The following is a 26,855-nucleotide window of genomic DNA, read 5'->3' as shown; positions in this document are numbered from 1 at the left end:
TTTCTTGGGAAATTAATGACCTAGGCAAAACAAAACAGGTAAGCATACTAAGGCGTTGGAACCATGTTGTACTTTTAGGATATTTTTTTTCTTCTACCATATGGTTGGGTATGCTAAAGCCGTCACACTGTATTCATTTCTGCCTCTCTATACCCCTTGCCCCTCAAAAAGCAAAAAAAAATAATAACCTACTGTCAACTTAATAATCATTTCGCTGCTACGACAAATACCATCAACAGGAAAACTAGATTATTAAAATTAAAAGGCACACTCTGGTGTCCCTATGCAGTCCCATCATCAATAGAGAATGCATATTAATGTACTTTAATATGCCTTCTTTAGCCGTAATAAAAAAAAAACACATTTCCATCACGCCATGAGAAAAGTCCTCCAGATCACCAGGTCACTCATCGCCATTGGGCTTAGTATATTCTTATACATCATCTGCCGGTAGTGGCTGGGAGTTCATGCCATATGCCAACTGCGGAGAAGGCAGCAGCTGTGATATGGCTGGAGAATCACTGATGCGTCAGCCATTGTTTTAACCGATTCCTCCCTGTAAACCAGGCAAAGAAAGTCCCCGGTAAGCTTCACTCTCGATTTACGGCTTTTGGCTTTGGGATATTCAGAATGTCTAAATTTAACAGAATTACTCGCCAAAGTCACTACAACGAAAAATAGAATTGGACAGCAGATAAGAGCCATTCGGCCCATCTAGTCGGCCCATTTTTCCTGATGTAAAAACTCCGGTCTCTTGGTCTTGTCTTAGATTCAGGATAGCCATGTACCTACCCCATGCATGTTTACGTTCCCTTCATGTATAACCTCTACCATGTCTGAAGAAATCTATCCTACCATAAAACACCAACGTGCTAATAAGCGGCTTGGTCATGCACAGACCCGTGAATGAGATTCCTTTAAGTAATATTTCCTACAGTACAGTGAGGGTTTAAAAATAGATGCTCCAAAGGTTATTTAAACCAAAACTTCAGCAAGTTTCATAAAGCTATACAAAGTGAAACAAGGAACAAATTAATGGCTAAAAACAAATACATTTGGATTCATCCAACACACCTTAAAAGCATAAAAGGCATTTCACATTCAGATTCCCGGGTTGTTAGAATAATAACAGCGCCGGAGTCAGTCTGCAAGTGTGTGTTTATACTATTTTGTCAGTCAGTGTGTGTGTATGTGTAGTGCTAGAGTCAGTGTGTGTGTGTGTATATATATGTATAGTGCTAGAGTCAGTATGTCTACTGTATAGTAGTGCAAGATTAAGTGTTGATGTGTGCATAGTGTGGTGTTAGCGTGTTTCGTGTTGTGTATGTTACAGTATGGCATTAGCATAAGCGTGTATATCAGCAGGGCCGGCGCCACCTATAGGCAAAGTATATTGGAGGGGGTGCCGGCTCGCGGTCACTATGGGGAGGAGTGGGAGCGAGTCAGTCAGTTAGGACAAAAGGGGAGGGGCTTTTGGGGGTGGAGCCAGGGGGCGGCAAAATTATGTTTTGCCTAGGGTGGTAAAAATCCTTGCCCCAGCCCTGTATGTCAGCATATAGCACATACCATGTGTGTATTAGCTTATGGTGTTAGCATGTGTGTCAGTTACCGCATGGTGTTAGTGTGTGTAAGTGTAAGAATAATGGTTAAACATACAGCTTGAGTCTTCATAGTGTAAAATACCTCTTGTTATGCAGGGGTTAACTGTAGTACCTTACAAAGTGATGCAGCACTGAATAAATTTGTGTTTTATATTGTATTGCCCCAATAAACATCCTTTAAGTGCAGACCAGGAGGTAAAATATGCAAATAAAAACATGATAGGGGAAGAAAAAAAGTTGGCTCCTACATTTTTTTGGCTGGCTCCTAGATCCAAACCAAATTCCTAGGTAAATCTGCTAGATTGCCATTCAAGAAATAAATAAAAGGGGCACTCCAGCTATCACAAGGACCCCTCAGATATTCCGTGCAGTAAATTGGCATGGTGTCTCTTGTGGGAATGCATAGTACTTTCCAGGGGGAAATATATCCCCCTACATATGTACTCACAAAGTACTTTAATATGTATTCTTACCTGGTGAGGCTGCCTAGGACATTAAACTGTCCCTTTAAAATAGTTTTCAACAAGTTAAGCTGGTGGTTCCTTTAAGTCAATTTCCAAAATGCATTAAACATAGTAAGATGCTGGACTAGAATAGTATAACAAATCTATACACGCCGGGAATGTTTCGCTTGAGGCTTCATCTCATTGTAATATGGACTGTGCTGCGGATCCTGAGCAAGCCACCTGTTCCATGGCAGACTGTAAAAAAACAATCGTCTTTTGTATGCGGTGCATCACTCCGGCAAATCTGGGATTTATTAGAATATGGGCTTTTATTGTAGTAACTGGATATAACATCAGCAGATATGTTGTGACAGGTCCCTCTTTGGGTATTTAACTACATTCACGTAAATATAAAAAAATATTACTATTATACACTATTAAATATTTCGTTTTCAGGATGAACCTTAAAGACGTCAAAAACAGTCCTAATTAGAAAGTATCCTTTCCAATGATTAGCATCTTCCTTCTGTTACATCACTGAGAATAACGGTGTTATTCTCGAGGTATACAATAGCCCAAGGACATGCTGGATCTGTTTAAGCCTTGGGAGCGTGGTTTATTAATATTTATTGTGTTATATAGCACCATCAGATTCCGCAGCGCTGGTTACGATTATATCTTTTAGGCTTTTCTGCAAAGTCCTTTCTACTTTAATGCATAAGACCACTGAATAGTTCCTTTGTATTTTCATGCGGTTTCCCTCTCCCCCATCATATGCATTTGCCCCCCGGGTTCCCAGGCTACATATGCATATAAGTGTTTGTTCTGTTTTATTTACCGCCAATAAAGAGTTAGCAATTTGAAGATGAAAAGAGAGAAATCTTAAAGGGGCAGTTTAATATCCCAGTCCCCCAAATGAATGCACATTTAAGAACTTTATACATTTATAAGTTAAAAACAAGATAAAGCACTTACTTTAAGGGAGAAGCTGCAGCTCACCACCTCTTCCGTGATCTGACAATTTTTGCCACACTTGAAGAAGCAAGTGGTAGGAAAGCATTCCCTTTGAGATCAATGGGAGGACTTTTCACATACATCCATGCGGGGGTCTAGGCACCCCCTTGTGACATTTGCCAATCCCGTTGTGGAGGTGGCCGGGAGGTAAGTATGTCACATCACCTGCACAGGTGAGCGGTGGGAAAAGGGGCAGATGCATGGGGGGGGGGGGTTGCAGTAACCCCTATGTATTTGCAAGGGGATAATGCGAGATCAAAAGAGACAACCCAGCTGTCACTTGTATGCTTCCACATGTATTTGACCAGCACCTGCATTTATACATCCCACATACTGCAGAGCAGCACATCACCTGTACCAAACAGTGATTATATATATATATATATTATATATATATATATATATATATACACACACACAGTATATACATCCTGGGAAACTGACCTGTGTTACGCCATATTAGATTCTATTCCGCTTCCTACATATTACTTTTCCAGATCACCAACCATATGTGATCTAAACCCGTGATTCTCCCTTCTTTATTTCCCCAGTGCTCAGTAACGGCGCCTTATTCAAATGCAAATATATTCTAGACATAAACTACAAGCATCTTGCTCCTCCTCTTCCCCCGCCCAGCCCCGTCATTAAACACCACATACTCAAAAGACCCCTTTGCTCTTTAACGGGAAAACAATCCTTTCAAACGCACCGGATGGTTGCGCTAACTCCACGCCTCATTCCCAGGACTTATTAATGAGTGATTGGCCGCCTTGCGTTGGCTTCTTCCGCTTAGGACTTGGTGGCCACGCCCCAAACAGGATGCTACTTTTTCATTATTTAAATTGCAAAGCGATATCCCTAATACTATTTTTGAAGGACACGCCCAGCTCGCAGCTCATTGGTGAAGTTCCAAACACAGGGGCGGGTAGGGTTTTAGACTGCAGATCCGGTGAACGCTGTAGAGGTGGGAATTAGTGAGGTGTGAATTGCGTCACAGGATCGCGCCCGCCCTTAGTTCCCGTGGGACCGGCCGCAAGAGGGGAAAAAGGAAGATGTGGTGCTTCTCCCGGTTTTCCTAAGAGCATCCTCTCCGCCTTCCTTTCCAGTGACCTGAAGCCGGACTTCTTCATGCCTCCGCTGTGAGCTAGGGAAGGAGGAGGCGGCGGCGGCGGCGGATTGGGTTATCCCTTCTCTCTACCACCCTCGGGGCCAGCGCTATGGGTAACACCGTGACCTGTTGCGTGTCTCCAGACGCTAGCCCCAAAACGGGCCGGGCCCGTGGAGGGGTAGAGCGGGCTGATCCGTATCAGGTGGAAGTGGAGCTGGGGGAAGCGGAGCCCGGACCTCACTTGCAGCATATCAGTGACCGAGAGTTACCGGATGGTAAGCGCTCTTCTCACTTTATACAGGCATTTATAACGGAATTTAGTTTTGGGGTTGTAGGCATGGGGCAGCGCAATGCTCTGCTGGTTCGAGTGCTTGAGTCTTATAAATTGCGGCGCAGGCCTCCACCATATAGAGGGCTGCACAGCCTCCCCTATTCAGGCAGCTGCAATATTGCCTTTCCTAGGGATCTGTCTGATAAGGGTGGGGGGATCCTTCCTAGGGGTCCTCCAAGGAATTGGTTTAAGCCGATATCTTGGGGTACTAATTGGAAATAGGTGGCCCCTTGATTTACAAAGAGGCTTTGAGCTATACCTTTGGTAGGGGCTGAGGATCTACTTATAAGTCTCATTTTGTAGGGAGCGCACGCTGAGGGTTCTGGTACCATTTCTTAAGATAAAATCAAGCATGAAAAAGATGTAGATTGTCTCAAGAGCTTGCAATCTATTATACCAATAGCGGTATCGCATTTACCAAATTGGCTCTTTATTTCTGTTGCTAATGCAGTGCAGCTCTATACCTCATGATCATATTTGAAGAAGGCAGGGGAACTGAATGATTGGAAGCCTGCAAACACTTTGGCAAATGTATAATTTGGGAAGCTTATTTTTAGGATGCCATTTGTATTTAAATGGCCGATCTCTTGCACTGTGGAAGAATTTAGCATATGCTACCTTGTGACTGAGTTTTGTTTGTAAATAAGTCACTGATCACATTTGTAATCGGTTCATTTAATTTATTTCTTGCACTTTCCTGGAGATATCTGAGTTTCTTGTGGCGGAGAATATTTGTAGTATGGCTGCCTTTAAATCGGTATAACAGTTAGGGTTTGATACAGTGTCTAGTTTGTGAGACCCATTTTAGGTTTTACTATAAACAGAGGAAACGATATGGAAAACCAGGACAGCCGATACCGAGAAGGAATCGATATAAAGATAAGTTTAGTTGCTCACAATAATGTGGGGGACATGTATGGAATTTCAAGAAGAAAATGATGAGAACAAGAATTAGACCCCTTGTAGGTGACAAAACAGCATAAATGTGTAATTCACAAATACACTTGATGGGGGGGGGTCATCAAGGTCACATGAGGCTACTAAAATGGTAACTGGTTTGCAGGATGAAAGTTAGGAAAGACTAAGTGATCTCTGTAAATATAGCTTGGGGCAATGTGATGGAAACCTTGAAGTACCTGAGGAGGTTTATGTCATAGGAGAAACGTTTGAACAAGAGGTCATAGTCTAAAACTTGAGGGTCTCAGGTTTAGATGAAATTAAGTTTTACTTTACAGAGTGGGTGGTAAATGGAAGCAGAAATAGTAGAGGTTAGTACAGCGAGGGAATGAAAACATGCATGGGATTAGCATAAAGGTGTCCTAAATCTAAGGCAAAACCAAGAACTGATGAAGGTCTGAGTCTCTACAACAAAAAAATGCACAGGCTAGATGGGCCGATTGGTTTTTATCTGCCATCAGATTCTGTTTCTTTGTACATACGTTGGTGGCGTGTTGCGCTTGCCACGTGTGCCAGACTGTGTATGAGAAGTGAGGACATCTGTGCAGCACAGGCTGCGAGTAAAGCAGCAGTGTGTGTGTGTGTGTGTGTGTGTGTGTATACACACACTATATGGAGAAAAGTATTGGGAAACCTGACTATTACACCTAAAGGGACTTTTATGACATTGCATTCTGAATACATGAATATGAATTTGGTCCTCCCTATAACATTTCTCACTCTTCTGGGAAGGCTTTCCACAAGATTTTGGAGTGTTTCTGTGGGATGTCTTTCTGTTTCTGTTCAGGTAATGTTCTCCTGGCTTCCACCGAACCCAGACTCACCCACCAGACAGCCAAACAGAATAGTGTCATTTGTCCACCACCCATTATTTCCCTCCAATTTTTTTTTTTCTTTTAGGAATGCAAATTACATGTCTAGTTGCTTGATTTTATACACCTGTGGCAATGGGTCTACCTGAATTCAATAATGAAGAGGTTTATCCCCAATACTCTATGTCCACATCGTGTGTTTGTGGATAAGGCAGCCTTTGCAAGTGTGGGGAAACGAGGGCAAACATGTTTTAGTTCTGCCGCCTTTTGCCTCAGATCACAGCTTCCATGAGGTAAATCGGCATAGGAAGCTTTTAATGTATGAATGGAATGCTGCGGACTGCTGCGCTGGATGGAAGACTATCTTTAAAACAATCATTATAGGACAATATTCCTTCCGTCAATGTCTTATTCTCAGAGCTTTTTACCGCTGCGGAGTCAGTAATTCTGTGTGTTTTAGGCCCAATTCTCTCGGGTTCATTTCTAACGCCGTTCTCAGGAATGTGACCTGTCTTTTCTCCAAATGATTTCCAAACTCTTAGCCAAATACTGTTTTAATGCTTAAGAACGATGCAGAAACGCTCCCCATCCGTTCTATAAAGTGTACATAGCCAGCAGAAAATCCTCATGTGCTTCCGTTAGAGCTCTTTTCTCCTCCGTGTACCTGCAGTACAGCTCTAATGTGAAAAGGTGTCCTCCAGAAACGCCGCTGAGGATGTTGGAGACCAAACTGTTTGCTGCACTAATTCCTGAAAATATGGCATATCTGCCTCTTCAAACGCCTTACTTTGAAAAACAAATTGTGATTTCAAAACGGTGCTGCCTTATGTTCGTGTAGCTTCAGCTCCCCGTTATGCTCAATTGCTCAGAAGTGGTTTTTCTTCAGCGAGTATCCCTGTGTTCAGTCCCTGTGACATCCATTGATATGTTCTTTTGCAGTTATTGGAGACAATGAAAGGTGTCGGATATCTGCAGCACATTAGCGATGTCTCTGAGGATACTTCTATTTAGACGGACGTCCTGCGAGTGTTATAAATAGTATCAGAGCAGTGCCTGGCGCGGCGGCGTTTGTCGATCTCTTCAGAAAGATCAGTATTCTCTGTATAAAGCTGCTATTGAGGATTGCTGAGCAGATAATGGGATTCATCCTTTTATAAACCGGCTGGGCATTTAAAAACCTCGCATTTTGTGCTTTAGTGTCACGGCTTATTTTATCTAATGTGTTAGAGCAGATATTGTGAAATGTTCTTAACCGTAGTGCTTCACATCTGCTGGTTTGTTCACACATGGGTCTTATCTACTTTTATTACCCTGTTGAATTCAGGGCTTGGTTTACTGTCAGTTTTAGGAAGGAAGGTGGCATTTATGGTATTAAATCTGTTATGAGCCAGTAAAAAGAAGGCTGCAGGATTCTATATAAAATACAAAAAAGTATATGAAACAGTGGAAAATGTTTAAACCATAGCGACGTGGTCAATAGAACTTCCCAAGGCCGTTTCAGGGTATTCATGGTAGAAAGTGTGATGAATGTGATAGATTAATATTCTTGCTCCCAGTTTGATCAACGTTTTTGACCTTTTTGGTAAGCAATCTATTTTTTTTTAATAACCCCACGTTTCCTTTACCTGCTTCCTACACTTAATGCTTTTAAGTTGATTTGATCAATACCTCGTGCAACTCGTGATCTGTTTCACAAAGTATTGTTCGTTCTCGTTCACATGACCATCACTGACTTATTCAGCAAGCAGTTTATCGTATGTGTACACAGATAAGGTTGTGTACTCTACAGGGTTTAACACCTGTTTGTCGAATATTTCCTTGCCTTTATGTAGGTCACCTGGAGCTAATCCTCTCCTCCAGTAGATAGTGAAAATGCTTCTCGCTATTGCGCTTGAAGTAGTTTGCGATTAGTATCCGGGCCGTTCTTTCAAAGTGTATGGAATTTGGAGTTTTCTTTTTTGTAAACTGCCTGCGTTGACCTTTGAAAAGCTTTCTCTCCTTTCCTCTCTAGGTCATTAAATGAATGTCCTTTCTGAGGTAGAGAAATTCATGAACGTTCAGCCTATAAGTGTTGAAAATGCATTGCAGTGCAATAACACACAATCCTACACAACGTCTAGCACTGTATAATTGGTTTAAATCCCAGGAGAAGTAGACTTGGCTTTAGAGAGGAAAGGATTTTCCCCATTGAATTAAAGGCTTTTGCTTGGACTTCCACTGACGTCTGCTTGGTCTCAGGAGAACTATGGATTCCTTTCCTCCCATCGTTGCTGCTTACAATGTCTGACTGTTAACATGTTCCCTTCTGGATAGGAGCCTTAAAAGTAAATTCTCATTCTAGGTTTTCCAGATCCAGATATCAGTAACTGCTTGTGGTCAGTTGGTTAAGAGTGTCAAAGCTGCTCCCAATTTGATGCTCAATATAAACATTTATACAGCACAAAAATAATAGTATTATAACGACTTACAGACTTCTGATTTTTTTTCTGACAAGTCCAGATTCATTTGTTTTTATGTTTTAAATTCATGTTCTATTTTATTCAGGTTTCACATGTTAACTGAAATTAATACCAAATGACATTGCTTGTAGCTCAGTGTTTTCACCAAGAAAGAGACTGGGGGGGATCTCTTAGTGGCATCTGTCAGCTAGACATACTATTACAAAGTATCTCATAATGTGTAAACTATACATACACACATACACAATATTGTGTGGGAAACATCCTGTTCAGAGTACACAGGTAAGCGACTGCTGGTCAGTCCATTAGTCACGCTTTCCACCAAACCAGTAACCGGATGAATGTACCAGAATAGCCGAGTGTTGCTGTGAATGCAGTGATAGTGATGATGAGGAATCGGGATCACGTTCATGCCCATCAGAGGACAAGCTTATAACAGCGGTAATCTGATCAGACCCGTGTGACTTGCGCACCCCTGCACATCGCTGCATTATCATTTATCACTTTCACATGTCCTTCAAAGCAGGCCTTGTCAGGTTCTGAGCTGAACGCAAAGAAATGAGCCCCCAAGGCTTGTTCAGCAGCGCTGCATCCTAAACCGTGCCGTCATCAATTCCAAAGCAAACGCCCTTCTATCCCTGTTCCCAGCGCTAAACAGGAAGGTGATGCTGGGAGAAGAATGCCGAACAAACATGACTTACTTCCTCTACAATTCATTTTCCGAGACAGTAAAGGGAGGTGGCCGGTGACCTGCCGCTATCACCTCCAATATACATTTCCATTAACTGCTGCAATCTCATTTCTGATGGATAATAAAGCTTCATTGTGCTACATTCTTCAGCATTTATAATACAAATTAGTGAAGAAAGGAATAAATAACTACTGACTTTTTCACAACGAACAGACCAAAGTCAGATCAGTCATGATTTTTATTTATTTATTTTATTTTTAAATGGCTGTATTTCTTTGTTCTAACAAGTTTTGAACATCGGATAAAAGAGAACTGTTGCAGCTCTCCCGCGCAGTCTGATCAATTTCTTATCCTGAAGTCACCCCTCTCTCCTCGCCCAACCATTCCAAAGACTGATTCATCAGCAATCAGCAACTTTACAATAAAGAAGAGATAATAGGGTTGCATATTGAATATTGTGCTGAGCTGTGTAAAGAGTACAGTTTTGGAACAGTTCCTGCACCATCAATCTTTGTCTACATCCATAGTTACATCACTTTAGTGGATTGCATGAACAAGGAAAGGCGGTCTAAGTTGGGAACTTCAGCTCTGGCCGCTGGAGAGGCTGCCTTTAAGACGCTTGAAGTAACTCTTTGGCATTAGGCTTTTCCTTGGCTATGGTCAGAGTAAGCATGGGCATTTGCCTATACTGGATGTATATAATATCATTTCTCCATCAGCTAAAAAGTCAAATACTTCCTGCTGGTACTTCCATTTGTTATACTCCTACAGTCATCACACAGGTGATTAGTATGTGGCCTGTCCAAGGGCATGGTGCATTTCATTTTAAATGATAGAAACATAGAATTTGATGGCGTGCAAGAACCATTTGGCTCCTCTACTCTGTCCGTTTTTTCCCTTATGTAAGGCTCTCTAGTTATTGATCTTGTGTTGGATTCAGGATAGCTTAACGCCGATCCCATGTATGATTAAATTAACTGACTCCACCATTTCTAATGGGAGGCTGTTCCATTTGCCTACCACCCTCTCAATAAAGTACAACTTCTTTACATTACATAAAAACTTTTTGACCCCTCAGCTTTGCCCACAGTTCTAGGTTATAACAGACTTATTGAGCTCCTGTTTTGTCCTGGGATGTTGACTCCGTTACCTTGAAGCCTTGTACGCCATGCCTATATTATGTATCACAGCCTTTCATGGGCAGTGCCTTGTCTTTATTCTATAAACAAAGCCACAGTTTAATCTGCATACTAACAGCTTTCCTGTCCCAATTGACCTCACCTGGCATACTAGTTGAAGCAAATATCCAAACAAAACATTGCCTGGGAGTGATTATATTTCATGCCTGGCAGACATTTATTGCATATACAAGGAATAGATATATATATATATTTCATGTAGAGAAACTTTGTTGTTTAATTATCAAGGTTAAAATACGATTGTGCTTTCTGTTACTAAGGGGCTCGAAGCAGCAAATGCTGACAAATGATTTTTATCTTTAGGTAAGAAATGTAAAGGGTAAGCAAGATAATTAATGCAGCCTGCCAGTTACCAAATGCTTTGCTGTTCACTTTAAATACACATACAGACCTTGTATATATCCCAGAAATTAATGTTTATTTCCATGTTATTGCTGCTTAAGCTGGTTCTACAAGCTATTGAATCATAAGGTGTACTTAGTTTTTCACACATGGCTTCTTTATTTTGGCTTTATTTTTGTTGTAATATGTAATATGTCACGTGTTCCTCTGAGGTTGTATTTACTTAATTTTTAGACCTGCTATGGAACAGATGATTGTAAAACCATAAAATTCAAAGGGCGGGTAGTTTCTATTTATTTATTTTTGTATATGTATAGTGTAGTGATAGATTTCAGTCAGTTAAATATGCTTTCAAAAGGAGCCTACTTCACATATAATCAAATCCGTTTAGGCGTTCTACTGATTTCAGAGATGAGCCCACTGGCACCTTGTCCGTGGTGTTGGAAGTGCCAGGGCAGGATTCAGCTAGACTGTTCCTTTAATTGCTTTATGTGCATTTTGTTCCAGATTTGGCACCAGAGTCAAATCCTTCTGACCATCCGCGAGCAAGCACAATATTTCTCAGCAAGTCACAGACTGATGGTAAGTGTGCGTGTGTGCGTGTAAATGAACTTTTGTAAAAATACTTTTATCCGGAGTTACAGAGTGATCAGAGAAGCATTTCCGTGAAAAGTGTGAAATAGTCTTGTGTTTTTCAGTCTAACTTTAGAACCAATTTTTAGCTCCAATGACATCCTGGCATTAGGAATTTCTATTATAGGAGAGGAGGTATTTAAAACCCAACTCCTACATCCAGTCTATTAAACTGTGACAGTGTTACCATATGTGTTCTATTCGTATCAAAAGGCCGTGGTGTGCGAGTCGCATGACCTTAATAAACTGCAGACCAATAGGGTCTAGCATGTTTTGGACCAAATATACCTTAACAAAGGTACGAGTCACTGCTTGGGGAGGGGGTTTTTAAACTTTAAATTCAAAGTATATCACGTTTTAATAATGGTAGAAAAAGCAATAACCATATGACACTCGTCTTAACTTAAGGCTATTTGTACTTTTAATAAATATTTTGAACTACTTCACTCATAGACGAGCAAAAGCAGGCTTATTCCCCATGGTATTTGTTGACAAGAATATAGTAATGCTGTCCATATGAACAGGGCTGGCCTTTTTCTTTAGATATTGGCATGAAGAGTCCCCAAGGTGTGAAATAGTCTGACCGTAGCTAAAATCTTCAAAATTTATCAGAAAAACTGGTAGATTTGATGGGTACAATTTATACTAAAGATGTGTAGGTGTCCAACTGGAGGTAGATGTGGCTTCCTAATGGCTACACCTTAAAGACCCCTAAACCAGGTCATTCTGTGGTCAGGTGTTCATGACTTTGTATATCTTTTTCATTTATAGTCAGAGAAAAGAGGAAGAGCAACCATATAAATCATGTAAGTATGCCTACCCTTAAGTTTTGTTGACGTACTTGTATCACGTAAGGAAAACACAATCTGATCCTAGGGTTCTAGATCTGCAGCTGTTTTTTTGGTGAATGCCATATTCACTGGCAGTCCTTTTGTATGTTTCCAGTGTGTTGAACTATTTAAAACAATGCTTAATCTTTATTGATTTTTTTTATGCCTGTTTTATCTTTGAGTACCAGATGTATTTCAGTGCATGGGTGGCTCACACGTGTGAAATGATTTAACCTATTCTTTAATGATTTCAATGGCTTGGTTTAAGAGGCGATTGTCGGAAACATTGTGCTTTTTTTTCTTTAACAAGTCTTGGCTTATAAATGTTTACAGTAGTCTGCATAGTAGCCATTTGTATGTGGTCTAGCGCTGTTATGTTAGCCTATTCTACTAGACAAACACCCTGACTCCTTATTATCATGCTGTGCTTATGGTATACAATAGAATTGCTTAGTCTTAATTAACCAACCTGACCGAATGGAGGAAAATATTTCATTGTACAAGCATTGCCATGAAGAATCAACTTAGTGTGGTGTTTGGGCAGGGAAAGTGACCCAAAATAACACATGACGGACAGGACTGCCGATAAAGGGAGTTTATTGGAATAAAATGAGTCGTGTTGTCACAGTGCTAAACCACGCCACTGTTTACTGCGCTGTATTTTCCCCCATGAAATTTCCTTTTTAAATGGCTCGATTTCATGCTCCACCATTAAGTAATTTTAATGACCAAACATGAACTGTGCAGCCCTGAAGGGTGTTCTGTTGGCCGGGAGGTGGCAGCACTTGCACAGCGGATTCATCAATTGTGTTGTATCTGTAACAATATAGGGACACAATATACAAATGCAATGCTCTGTAGAAGTTGGATTACTTTTTTCCTGTTATCTATCAAACAGGTATCTCCTGGGCAGCTTACAAAGAAGTACAGCTCATGTTCAACAATATTTCTAGACGACAGCACAGTCAGCCAACCCAACCTTAGAAGCACAATAAAATGGTGAGTGATGGAGAGCTTTTATTAAGTTCAGATTGCTCACGTAACGTAGAACGCAATTCACATTGTAATGTACTTGATTTGGAACCTATGTTGGTAGTTTCATGGAATTATAGGGGATTAATATACGCACTTTATTTTGAGTTTCATTTCACCCACCTTACAAATCAGTTACAGTGAAAGAAGAACTGATTTGTTCCCCTGCTGATTTTGTATGTTTGCCCACTGACAAAGACATGATCAGTCTATAATTGTAATGGTAGGTTTATATGAACAGTGAGAGACGGAATAACAAAAAAATACAGAATAACGCATTTCAAATAAGATATGTGTTGACTTGCATCTTACTCAGTGAAATAAGTATTTGACCCCCTATCAATCAGCAAGATGTCTGGCTCCCAGGTGTCTTACAGGTACACGAGTCGAGATTAGGAGCACTCTCAAAGGGAGTGCTCCTAATCTCAGTTTGTTACCTGTATAAAAGACACCTGTCCACAGAAGCAATCAATCATGGCCAAGACAAAAGAGCTGTCCAAGGGACAAGAGTGTAGATCTACACAAGGCTGGAATTGGCTACAAGACCATCGCCAAGCAGCTTGGTGAGAAGGTGACAAAGGATGCTGAGATTATTCGCAAACACAAAATAACTGTCAATCTCCCTCGGTCTGGGGCTCCATGCAAGATCTCACCTCGTGGAGTTTCGATGGTCATGAAAACGGTGAGCAATGAGCCCAGAACTACACGGGGAGGATCTTGTCAATGATCTCAAGGAAGCTGGGACCACAGTCACCAAGAAAACAATTGGTAACACACTATGCTGTAAGGGACTGAAAGCACATGGACAGGCCCGTCTGAGGTTTCCCAATGATCATCTGAATGATTCAGAGGAGAACTAGGTAAAAGTGTTGTGTTGAGACCAAAATTGAGCTACTTGGCATCAACACAACTTGTCGTGCTGGGAGGAGGAAGAATGCTGCCTATGACCCCAAGAACACCATACCCACCATCAAACATGGAGGGGGAAACATTATGCTTTGTTTTCTGCTAAGGGGACAGGACAACTTCACCACATCAAAGGGACGATTACATGAGAACCTCCTTCCCTCAGACAGGGCATTGAAAATGGTTCAAGGATGGTTATTCCAGCATGACAGTGACCCAAAACACATGACCAATGCAACAAAGGAGTAGCTCAAGAAGAAGCGCATTAAGGTCATGGAGTGGCCTATCCAGTCTCCACACCCTAATCCCATAGAAAATCTGTAGAGGGAGCTGAAGGTTCGAGTTGCCAAACGTCGGCCTCGAAACCTTAATGACTTGGAGAGGATCTGCAAAGAGGAGACAAAATCCATCCTGAGATGTGTGCAAACCTGGTGGCCAACTACAAGATATGTCTGACTAAGTACATATAAGTACTAAGTCATGTTCTGCAAAGGGGTCAAATACTTAGTTAAATGCAAATCAATGTATAACTTATTTGAAATGCGTTTATTCTGAATTTTTTGTTCTGTCTCTCACTGTTCAAATAAATTATAGACTGATCATGTTTTTTTTGGTTTTTTTTTTAGAGGTGGTTGCTTGAAAGTAGTTGCTGTTAGGATTTTCCATTTGAAGGAAGAAAAAATATTGGGGATACTTTCTAGGAAAGTACTAGAAAAACAGTAACACGTGTTTGAAAAAGGAAATGTGGATGTTATATTAGCTAGTATTTTTTTTTTAAAAAGCATAATAAAGCCCTGTGCTGGTTAATATGAAGTAGTGTAAAGATATTTTGACTCCTCTGAGATTTGTATGTCTTATAAGAGAGTTTTCCTACTTAAAGATATATTTTTTTTTTTTGCAGCGTTACTCTAGCAATATATTATCATATAAAGAACAGGTATGGTTTTCTACTTTTTCTACTATAGTTTTTGTAATCTGGCATAACTTTAAGGTGAATTGCTGTCAACCCCCCCCCCTTAATAGTTTTTGTATTAGAGTGATTTTTTTATTTTTTTATAACCAATTTTATGTTTTGCAGGGACTCGGATAGATCGTTGGATATATTTGATGAAAAATTACACCCTTTAACGGTGAGTGCGGATAGGTTTTGTTTACTTGGTCACAAAAATAGGGAGAAGCCAAAACCTTGGCCTTGGGTATTTCCACATTTTTGTGGTCTTTTTTATTTACGTAAAACTCAATTTCTCTATACCTCTTGTAAGTGTGGCCCTCTATTTTTTCTTCCTTATTCGCTGGTTCATATCTGGAAATCTTAAACCTGTTACTTTTTCATGTTTAAAAAGGATTTTGGATAGAAGTGCAGAATTTAAACTGGGGGGTGCATAAAAACATGGGTATGTAAAATCTGCATTAACCTTAGAGATGATTGGATGTTAAACATCCTCAGAAGGCAACCTTTCCTAAGAGCAGTTAGCCATATTTATTATAGTAGCCTCGCAAAGTCGGCCATATGGAGAAGTTTCTGTGAAGATTCTCTCGGCCGAGTTCTTTGCAGGTTACACAGTATAGCAGAAGACCGGTTACTACGTTACTTTCTCAGCCTATTTAAATGTTAGAAGGGATCGATTTCCATTTATGATTAAACTGTTTACACATGCACGCAGTCTCTCATATATATTTAGTATTGGCTAGCTCTGCGTTTAAGGCTTCCCTACCGTCAAATATACCTAATATTTTCAATTTTGTCAGCTTCTAGCAAAAAAATCCCCACAAAAAGGTATGGCTGTTAAGGTTAGCAATGGAACTCCGCAATGTCAGCTTCTGTTGACATTGCAAGTTCCTGTTGGCCACCAGAAAAGGCCTGAACACAAACTTAGCTGGTGGAAAAAAGTGATAAAAGCTCGGAATCCTGCACACAGATCTGGCCCCTATGGATCGTCTAACAGAAACCCCCAATTTCAGGTAATTGAAGTGCCCCGTCTTCACAGATCCTTGCAAAACAAGAGGAAAGAAGATGTAGTTCTTGTATTTACTGTACTTTGGGTTGTAGAAGCCCAAGTAGCAGTGTGTAAGGTCTAAGGGGCCTTGGCCATTAGATCTTAACTTGAATCCATTTTTTTTTATCACTTGTCATTTGTTTCTCTTGCTCTTCTCTGTCACATGTTACATCAGTTGGCATTTTAGGCTCACATGTGTCTTGCTTAATCAATAGTCTGAATAGTTTGCGAAGCAGCCTTATTGTAGCAACCAATAGAATATTCCTGCTGATTAGACCATGTCATTGGTTGCTATGGTGATAAAACCACTTGTCAAACTCTGCACCAAGCTACCTTTTTTTGTAATTTGGCTTTACTAAATGAAAGTGATGTTTTCTTTGAAAATCTGCGGAAAGATTGAACTGTAACCTTTTGGTTTTCCAGCGTGAAGAGGTGACGGAAGACTATTGTAAACAAGACCCAGACCATAAGCACATCTACCGGTTTGTGAGGACCCTATTTAGTGCAGCCCAGCTAACAGCAGAGTGTGCAATTGTTACGTTAGTAAGTACTAAGCCCATCCAGCCTGTCCAGGTCTTGTACAGTTTATACATGCAGAATGTGTTTTATGCATTGTACCATATGGTTTGATATATATTAACGGCTTTGACTCTCCTGCTGGTTAACATAGATCTTGAGTTCCTTTATATATTTTTTTAAAAGGACACTTGAGCCTTCTAATGCATGACTCAAATTGCAGGGGTTATTTTTTAAATAGTTGAATGGATCAGTACTTGGAGACGCTTTTTTTTTTTTTTTTTTTTTAAATATATTGAGTAATATGTAAAACATTACATTCTACCTGGCATTTGATAAAAGTGCTACTGGGCTTCTTAACCGGTCATATAACAATATAGAGGGAAACGTCCCTAGAACGATGAACTGTAAAGCTTAGTAAAAGTAAATAGATGTGTGCTCTTTATGCTTCAAACACATCAGGTCCTGCACAAAATGCTGCCTTTCAGAATCTTTTGGCACAAAACAGGCTTTAAATTTTTCCCTATGTGTGGCCAAAACCAAAAAAAAGTCAATTAATAACGTGAATATGAAAAAAAAACACAGATGCATTCTAAAGACATGTTATACGAAGTACTCCACCACACAATTGCCTTAACACAAGTAAAACAAAATAAACTACCCCCAAACCCCTTAAGCCAGTAGTATTATTGAAATGCTTTCAATAAACCAGCCTGAAAATGCTGCTTTTTCTTAATACTAAATCCTAAAGCCTGCGGTACTGCAGACAGTACAATTAAATACAATTTTCCCGGACAATACAGGTTGGGACAAATATATTCCAATCTTACCCTTACTCTGACCCTGACTTTTGTTCATGCTTTTTGCAAAACTTAAACGTACTGGAAATTGCGTTTTTTTTCAAGATGAAAGGAAAATCACTATCTGGCAAATCTATGTGGTATCCGTGCTACTGTAAACCGTGTCATCAGCGACAGGTTCTGTGTCATTTAGGGTTACCTGACATTTGCTTCAGTGCATGGTAAACATTTTCTTAGCCTAAAGGGCTAATGGTATAATGGCAGTAATATGGGACATGACACTGGTTATCAATCGATTATATTCAACAGTATGTTTTACTTTTAAGGTAAGTGGGTGTTTTGCCGTTACCAAGCTCTTCCATTTAAAACAAATCGATGACCCGCTGCCATACTTAGAGATGGTTTCTTCAGTTCTTCAGTTCAGCCACAAGGTGTCACTGTCTGCCTCCACAATAATGGTTCTTTAACTAGGTCTTCATATTTTTGCTTATGTTCCCCAGTCGTATGTAGTTTAAGCATGGAGTGAAAACGGTGTTTTTACCAATATGCTCTGGCAAGGAAACGAAAAAATTTTACATTCTCATATTAGAAAAGTGCCCTATCCCCTGCACTTTCTGTATCTGAAACTTAGGCAAATGGCATTTATGTCTGTGCTTTATAGTCTTTTTCTTCCAAAATTCACTATTTATTAACTGATTAATAGCAAAACATTTTATCAACGCCTTTAAGTTGTGTGAATTCAAAATATAAACGAAGTTGATCATTTGAAATACATTTTCATTGGTTTTTAACAGTGTTTATAACAGTGTTACAGAATCTGCTGGTGCTCTAGAAATAACATGTATTGCTTTTTATCATAGGTTTACTTGGAAAGGCTTTTGACGTATGCAGAAATTGACATTTGCCCCAGTAACTGGAAACGGATTGTGTTGGGTGCCATTTTGTTGGCTTCTAAAGTTTGGGATGATCAAGCAGTCTGGAACGTCGACTATTGCCAGATTCTGAAGGATATTACTGTTGAAGACATGTAAGTCCCCTAACCCAGCATAAGTTTAAATCCTTAGCTCCTTAATGCAATTGATGGTCCAGTCACATCGCAAAAAATCAGTAAACAATAATTGACCTGCCTGGCACGTCATGACTTTTTAAACGGGTGTAGAAAGATTAATGATCACTTTCTTCACCCAAATGGTGTTTCTGTAATGCCTTGATGTCGAGGCATTCAGCAACGCTGAGATTGGCATCAGGGGCCATTTGTGGCCCCTCCCCAGGGCGTCGACATCCGACATACACTTTATTAGAAGAGCTTAGGAGGCGAACGACCACCTCAGGACGCCGTCTGTAGAGTGGTCACAAGTGCCACTGCGAGAGTTTTTGCCAAGATGGCGGCATCCTTTAAAACGAGTAAACAAGTTTCCAAGAGGGTCTCTCCAGACCCTCCTGTGAACTCTGGACGGACTCTGGAATACAGGTACTGCATTCCACCATGCAAGTCAATCGAGCCCAGCTTTGTAGTCAGAATGTGTTAAAAAATAAATCTCAACTGATGTCACCATCATGGTAACCTTTCCAAACAAACAAAAAAGTCCATCAAAAAAATATATAATTTGAGCAAGTACTAAAATTACCACAAACAATTCTCGCATGGAAAGCGTTAAAATACTGGCATGTTAAATGACTATGAAGTCAATTCATGAGGTAAATTAAATTTGCTGTGTTCAGCAATGTCCCAAATAGCACATGGGGCAGAATGACCAGTTTTGAAATAGCCATATGCTGCTTGTACTTATTGCCTTATGACAATGAAAACATTGACTATTTCAGGACAAATAGTAAAATCCTATTTAGCAGTTGTTTTTTTTTAGATAAATAAAATGTTTGATGTAAAAGTACTTTTCATTTTTTCACCATATTTGATATATATATATATTTTTTATAGTAAACTAGATATGATCATAATAATGGTATCTACAGAAAGCCCTTCTTGTCCTAAAAAAATATATATACAATTTGTGTGGGTACATTAAATTAGAGAGAAGAAAACACTAGCGCCACAGAAATGTTAAAACAGCCGTTGTCACAGAAGGTACAAAAAAATAAAGAGCAGCTCTGTCCTTAAGGGATCCATTTTTAAATTTAGGAAAGGTGCCAGATTTGCATTATAGCTTAACTATGATTTTATTCTCTATGGCTTTTTGCCCTGCAGATGCATCTGATGTTGTGGTCCAGAATAACATGTAAACATTAGTTACGCATATCACTAATATAAAGACAAAATGCAAATCTGAAATACCGTATTCGCTCTGAAAAATGCTCTTATAATCAGGGTCGCCTTATAATCAGACCTCAAATAGGTCTGACTATGAGACAACTAAGATCCAGATCCCCTGCACCGGTGCGGGGAACTCTGATCTCTGACAGTCGAGGAAGGTCTGCGCGATGGACGCAACCCCCGCTGCTAGCCACGCCTCCTTCCGGCTGCAGTGTAAGTGCGTGGGATCTACACGCTGCCCCGGCTACATGACAGGGAAGTCAGAGGCACCGGTAAGTTGGGGGGGGGGTGTTAAATGGGGGGCATAAGGCATTTCTGGAGGCAGAGTGCTCTGCTAGTACATATCTTGGTATACTCGTGCAGTGACCAGAAAGCATGTCATTTTTGTTCTCTGCCAAGTTCTACAATATATTGCTAACGTGTCGCTTCTTACAAAAACCATTGACCACGCTTTATCATAGAAGCCTAACCATATTATTTTAAGTGAAGTATGAGACCATTCCTGCTTTATTGCCCAGCAGCGATTTGTTGTGATTACTTTATACATTATTAGTCCCATGTCAGAGCTCTTCTTTTCATGTATGCTGCTGTTGGAGCTTACTAGAGAGGATTCTCCTCTCCCTACCTGAACTCTGATGATCTGTCTAGACTTGAGTGTCAGACCGTTTCAGGACTTTCATGTCTGCTGTGTGATCTAGTTAGGAGGTTAGAATGATTTTGATGATCTTGAATATATTTTGAGTTATAAGATCGGTTACAAGAAACTTATGATTGTTTTATCTTGTTTACAATGTTGGCTGTTGAGGAAATGCCGCACTTACACATCCGTCGGGCTGGTGGGATGGACTATGATGGGGAAAATTGCCACCGGAGGTTTATCTCCATGCCATTCATTGGTTACATTGGTTGACTGGTTGTGGCAGCCGTGTTGCTTTTATGCATCTGAGAAGGGGGCAGGGGAATTCCTCCTTTCTCTTAGTGCCATTTATTTATTATGCAATAAGTCCATATTGCTTCAAGAGCTCCTTTCTTCACCAAGATAATAGCTGCAGCTCTTTGCTGATCCATTTGTTGCCTTGGTGATGTGCCCACTTCTTTTGTTGGTACGTCTGTACTTCAATAAAAAAGGCCCTTTCCTGTTATCAATCTTGTGAAAATGCTACGGAGTTCATCTGAGCTAATAAACAGCAAGTATCATTCCTTTCATCTGCTCTACTATAGTGCGTCTGCATGAGAACAAGGGGAGGAGGGCAGAGAAACCGACTATACAGCTGCAGTAATAGGGCCCGCTCTTCACCACAACAACAAATAAATTGGATCTTGTTGATTGGCTCGAGCAATAGAAAGTACTTTAGAGCGCTATCCAAAACTAATGACATCTACTTTGCTTTGTAATAATGCCGCCTGTCTCTATCATGCGTTCTAAACAAAGCAAGGAAGGTTGAGAGGCCTGTGCATAGTTGGCAACTGTGTCATTGGGGGGGCTTCTAGCGCAATTATTTAACAACCTGCTCCGTCTTCACTGTTTGTCTTCCTTTGAACACAGTTTTATTTATTTTTATTTTTTTAATTCTGTCTGTGAATACCAGTTTAAGGGTAATATCAGACACACGAAGGACAATAAATTTAAGCTGATCATTATATGTATATGTATATATGTGTGTGTATATATAATGTGCTATGAAGTCTGTGCTGTTCTGAAGTTTTACTTTACCAAGACTACCTTGGCTACTAAACCTGACGGACTGGATGGCCACGTTCCTGCTGTTTCTCTTCTAACACATTTGTGGCGTATGTTGTCAATTTGTTTTATCGGTTGCCTCCTGCTGTGAAATCTAGGTTTTCTTCATGGCACCATTATGTGTAGGAAATATGTTGTGTATGTTGAATCCGAATGGAAAGCCTCACGTTTCTCATGAATCCAAATACAGCAAATCTTAATAAAATGTGAATGCCATAATGGGTAATTTAGAGATTTTAATCTAGCCAACATTTATATAGGAATTCCAGTGATTGCAACGTGAAAGTGGATGTTGCTGGTAAAAGACCTTGCGTTCTTTCACAAAATAAGTCTTATTTTTTTCTACTTCCAGGAACGAGATGGAAAGGCATTTTCTGGAGCTGTTGCAGTTCAACATTAACGTCCCTGCCAGTGTTTATGCCAAATACTACTTTGACCTTCGGTCCCTAGCAGATGATAATAACCTCAGTTTTCTGCTGGAACCCCTCAGCAAGGAAAGAGCCCAGAAACTAGAGGTATAACACTGCACAGCGCTATGGAATCTGATGGCACTGTAAAAAAAAACAAAAAAAAACATAAATAATTACACAATCACCATTTGTCGGTGTACAGTTACCCATTACTACCAGCTCCCCTCACAAGAGGGCTCCACAGAGTCAAGTAGTAAAAACATACCTTCAACGGCTTCTAGTAGTAGACGTTCCACACACAGTGCTGGATTGGGGTAAATGGGGGTGATCCTAGAGTGTTAGCTGATCAGTTAATGGAAACCTTGGTCTGAGCCCCAAATTGAATTGCTCTGTGCGGTTGATAGAATGTAAGTTCCGGGCCCGTATCTTTGTCTGTACTGTTATGTCCTCATGCATGTTAATGTCATTGTCAATTTTAATAATTTGGGTTTTTAGTTCACTTATTAACCGTGAAATATTAGTATTATGGAATATCCCTATGCTCTGTAAATAAATGTAACGTGTGATAATACATAGCAGAGCTGCATGACCTATCCCTGCCGGGCATGTCCTGCGTGAATTAGAGTAGAGGCACATGCTGTGACTTTGTGTTTTATTGCACAAAGACTTCAGACTGTTCATTCATTCACCAACCTGTCCTTGCAGTATTTTTTCCTTTTAAGCCATTTGTGCAACTTTACTTAGTGTGGATGGATAATTATATTCACATTTGCACTTGCCTTTACCATTCTTTTGCAATTGAGCTACTTATTATTCCCTATTAAGCAGTAAAAAGTTTCTTAATAACACAGTACACCAAAATAGTGTCTAAGATACTTATTAAATATATTTTATCCAGCGGATTTATTGCATATATTACAATGAGAGGAGACTACAAAATTAACAATGTTAGACTTAAGCAATATACAGAATGAAAAGTAACAAAAAACATTTACTGGTTCAGAAGATGAGGGTCCTCCTCTTGCATATTTACAATTTATTAAGGGGCTGAGGGGGAATGAAACAGAAGGCGAGGATGATTTGATTGTAGAGGAGAAGTCAATGACTTGTAGATCTAGATGGTTGCGTGGGGAGGGGGGGCGTTTTTTTTTTTTTTTCCTTGTGTGATAAATTTGTATGCTGCTTCGAATGGGGGGCATTTAGTCAGTGGTACAACTTGAGAAAGTAGAAGGTAGGGAATTCAGAAAGGCGTGCAGCACGGGTGAGATCCCAGATGTGAGGGAGAGAAGGTGATGTGCAAGAATAATATAAATTATTTGATGTCCCCTTTTGTTTTATGGACTTTTGTCTAAATTGTTGTTGCTCTGTCTTCCACAGGCTATCTCCAGGTTGTGTGAAGATAAGTACAAAGACCTTTCTAAAGTAGCCATGAGGAGATCAATCAGTGCTGATAATCTAGTTGGCATTCGGCGGTCTAATGCGATCATCTCCTGAGTCAAGACAGAACAAGAGCCAGGGCGCAACTAGAACATCTGCGGTGTGAAAGGCCATCAAACTTCCCACATGCTCTCCTATACGTTACCCTGAGCCGGCAGTGATGCTGTTTTCCAGCATGAGGGTTGTGGGAAGAAAGGGGTGCACAGGAAGCCCTTCAAGACCAAGGAGCATACACCATAAGAACAGAGAAGAGGGCGTAAAATAAGCAGCACAGTCTCCTTATGCAGGATCATCAGTGGAGCGCAAGCAGCTGACGTCCTCTCTGCCACCCCTCTAGCACCTACATTAGTATGCTTACTGTGTAGGCCAATAGCTGTGAACCAAGACGTTTTAACACTATATAGTTTAAATTTCTAGTACCTAAACACTAATCATGTGATTATAGTCACAATTTTATTGCCCTTGTTTTATCATTTTAATCTTTTAACAATCTGTGCTGCACATTCTCCTTGGTGTTAGTACAGACTTTTCTAGTCATGCAAAGCCACTTTGGAGCAGGTGAAAGGTGTCTTCTAGTGGAAGGGACTGAAGAAAGCCACATCCCAGTCTGATGATGCAGATTCAATCAGGATTCTTAAGGTGCAAGGTTTTATTTTCAGTGGCCCACCAGCACAAATGCCAAGTAGATGGTTTGGTTATGATATCCACTATCCAAAGAAAGAAGATGCATTTTCAGTAGTACTGGGAACTGGTTTATGTCTCTGTCACTAATGGTGCTCCATTTAAGATGTGTTGACTGGACATTTAAAGTTTTTTTTTTTTTTTTTTGGAGCGGTGTATATTCCATGCACTGCTTGCTGCTATCAACGTCCTCATCATTCTGGATAGACTAATCTGCAATATGCCCATATCTAATAGAAGATACCTGCATTTCATTTTGGTTTGTGTCCTTTAACTGTCATTTTACTTCTGTTGTGTACCAGAGTTCTGACACTACCACCGAGTTCTCCTGAATGTAGTTACCATGGGAACAAGAGCTCATACTAGCACCAGAACATCTAGTTATCGGACTCTCTCATTGTTTTAGCAATCGAGTTAAAGGTTGGATCGGGCTCCATTTAACAATGAATTGTTAATGAAAGTTAAAAGAAGTTTCATGAGTATTTAACCTGCCTTCATATCATAATGGCAACCCCTAACCAGTCCTAGTGATTTCAGTAATTTCAAAGAACCACACATTAAACACTGTTGGCCAACACTCGCTTATAAAAGCTGGCCCCTATTTTCTAGGAAAACCAAAATATGGTCTGTTTTCAGACTGTGCTCCAGCACCTCTTAATGACTGTTACTTCTGCAGCCGGCTGAGACGTTATGGAGTCTCTGGAAAAGGGGGAAATCCCCATGTACACTAATCTCAATCACTTACAAAGCATGCCTTTATTGTTATAAAGTAACCTCAACAGTAGGTTAAAATTGAGGTGAATTTCAGTGAAATAGCTTTTATTAAATCTGCCCCCCCCAACAGTTACCTCCACCTGGTTGTATAAAGTTTACTAATGTAAAGTGGCTTGCAGTCGTCATCTGTTGATTGGGGAATGAAGGATAACCCCACTTACTCCGCTAGACCAGGCCACGTGTTTCTTTTGTGTCATTTCTAATTTAGTCGGGATTGTCGAGTCTTGTAAAGATCTGAACCATTTCAGAAGTAAAGGCTCTTGCGCTCCGATATTAATCTGATTTCTTAATGCTTCTTTGTAACAGGAAATACTTCCCAAACCTTTGTTTTTGCCTAAATTATTTTTACATTGTGCAAAACTAATCTGGAAATAATGTTTTGTAACTAACTTGTACTTGTTAATATTGTTGTTTTTTTTTTTTTGTTGTTTTTTTACACCAATCTCAAAGTAAGCAGCCAGAGAAAAAGTTTGCAAAAAATGTCAATCGTCAGGCACAGCCTCCAATACTTTAGACTTTTAGAACACGTTATGTAGAATAATTCTTCTTGTTTGCGTCCCTGCTTTATTTTGCTTCCACAGAGCAGTAGTGTCTTTTTTTTGGTTTTTAATAATTTTTAATACTTTAATACTTTGATTTTTGTCATCAGGGACGGTTAGTGATAATTCATAAGCCTTGTTAAATTACGGAGCGGGATTGAATGTGTGTGGAGGTCAGGTCTTGGGTTTTAAGTTCAGGTAACAGGAGTAAGTTAACCCTTTGCATGCAAGACAAGTGATACATTTCACTCCAAGAATTAAATATGTATACACAGCAAAGTTTCAACACGAAGGACACCCCACGTTCTTTTTACATAAACGCGCAGCCAATATGTTGTCTAGTGGCCTGTGAAACTTCGGCTATCTCTTCCCTCTGCTTCTTGGAGGCGCTCTGTGTTCGTTACAGCGCCCCCTAGCAGCAAGTGTGTGAAATGCAGATATATTCTGAAACTAATACTAAATCTTCAGGTGGTTTTTGCTTTTTCTTTATATAAAAAAAAAAAAAAAGCTAATAAAACTCTATTTTTATTAAACGGCAATGTGTTTCATTTTGTGGATCTTAAAAAGTTTTTATTTTGTATTTATACCGTATTTATCGGCGTATAACACGCACTTTTTTTAACTAAAATCCGGAGCTTAAACCCTACCTGCGTGTTATACGCCGATAAATCCGGGGGTCGCAACTGAGGCAGGCGGCGGTGGCCGCCAGCAGAGGAGTCCTGGATTTCTGCCAGTCAGGGGGGCCCAAGGGGTGCCGAGCGGTTGCTGAAGACAACCGCTCGGCAACTCTCGGGCCCCCCTGCCTGACAGATATACAGGAATCCTTTGCTGGCGGCGGCCGCCACCGCCGCCTGCCTCAGCGCTTCAACTCCTGTGTTGGAAGCGTTTGTCTCGGGTGCCGGCGCTTTACGCTGGGCGCCGGCATATGACGTCAGACGCCGGCGCTCAGCAGTGAAGCGCCGGCACCCGAGACAAACGCCTCACGCTTCCAACACAGGAGTTTAAGGTAAGTGACCGGGGGGGGCGGGGGGAAGATCCTGAGAAGGGGGGTTAGGGAGGGAGGTCTTACTGTGTGTGTCTTACTGTGTGTGTGTGTGTCTGTGTGTGTCTTACTGTGTGTGTCTTACTGTGTTCATAGCTTATTCAGTTATTGTAATAAATATTTTAGCCCATTTTTTAGCTCAAAATATTTTTTCCTTTTTTTTCTCCTCTAAAATCTAGGTGCGTCTTATCAGCAGGTGCGTCTTATAGAGCGAAAAATACGGTATATAACATTAACAGTTTCAGTTGACAGATAAGAAGCATATAATCTGTATTTTTTCCTGGA

The 26,855-nt window shown here is 40.3% G+C and overlaps 1 protein-coding gene across 3 annotated transcripts; it reads left to right on the top strand.

Moving 5' to 3' along the window:
• The first annotated feature begins 4,278 nt into the window (after positions 1-4,278).
• LOC149290583 (cyclin-Y-like protein 1-B) lies at positions 4,279-23,591 on the top strand. 3 transcript variants are annotated; one of them, XM_089488494.1, is made up of 10 exons: positions 4,279-4,444; positions 11,468-11,542; positions 12,365-12,399; positions 13,322-13,422; positions 15,263-15,298; positions 15,440-15,491; positions 16,782-16,901; positions 18,535-18,701; positions 22,040-22,202; positions 23,475-23,591. In XM_089488494.1, exons 1-10 carry the CDS (start codon positions 4,279-4,281, stop codon positions 23,589-23,591), a joined length of 1,032 nt encoding a protein of 343 aa, XP_089344620.1. The 3 variants fall into 3 exon arrangements, with proteins under 3 accessions (XP_089344620.1, XP_089344621.1, XP_089344622.1); XM_089488495.1 differs by lacking the exon at positions 11,468-11,542; XM_089488496.1 differs by lacking the exons at positions 13,322-13,422; positions 15,440-15,491.
• The last annotated feature ends 3,264 nt before the right edge of the window (positions 23,592-26,855 follow it).

This window comes from Sceloporus occidentalis, unplaced genomic scaffold (genome assembly GCF_023333645.1).
Source record: "Sceloporus occidentalis isolate IW3139 unplaced genomic scaffold, rSceOcc1.0.p SCAF_38, whole genome shotgun sequence".
Taxonomy (NCBI): Eukaryota; Metazoa; Chordata; class Lepidosauria; order Squamata; family Phrynosomatidae; genus Sceloporus; species Sceloporus occidentalis.
This window is presented reverse-complemented; position numbering and strand designations above follow the sequence as displayed.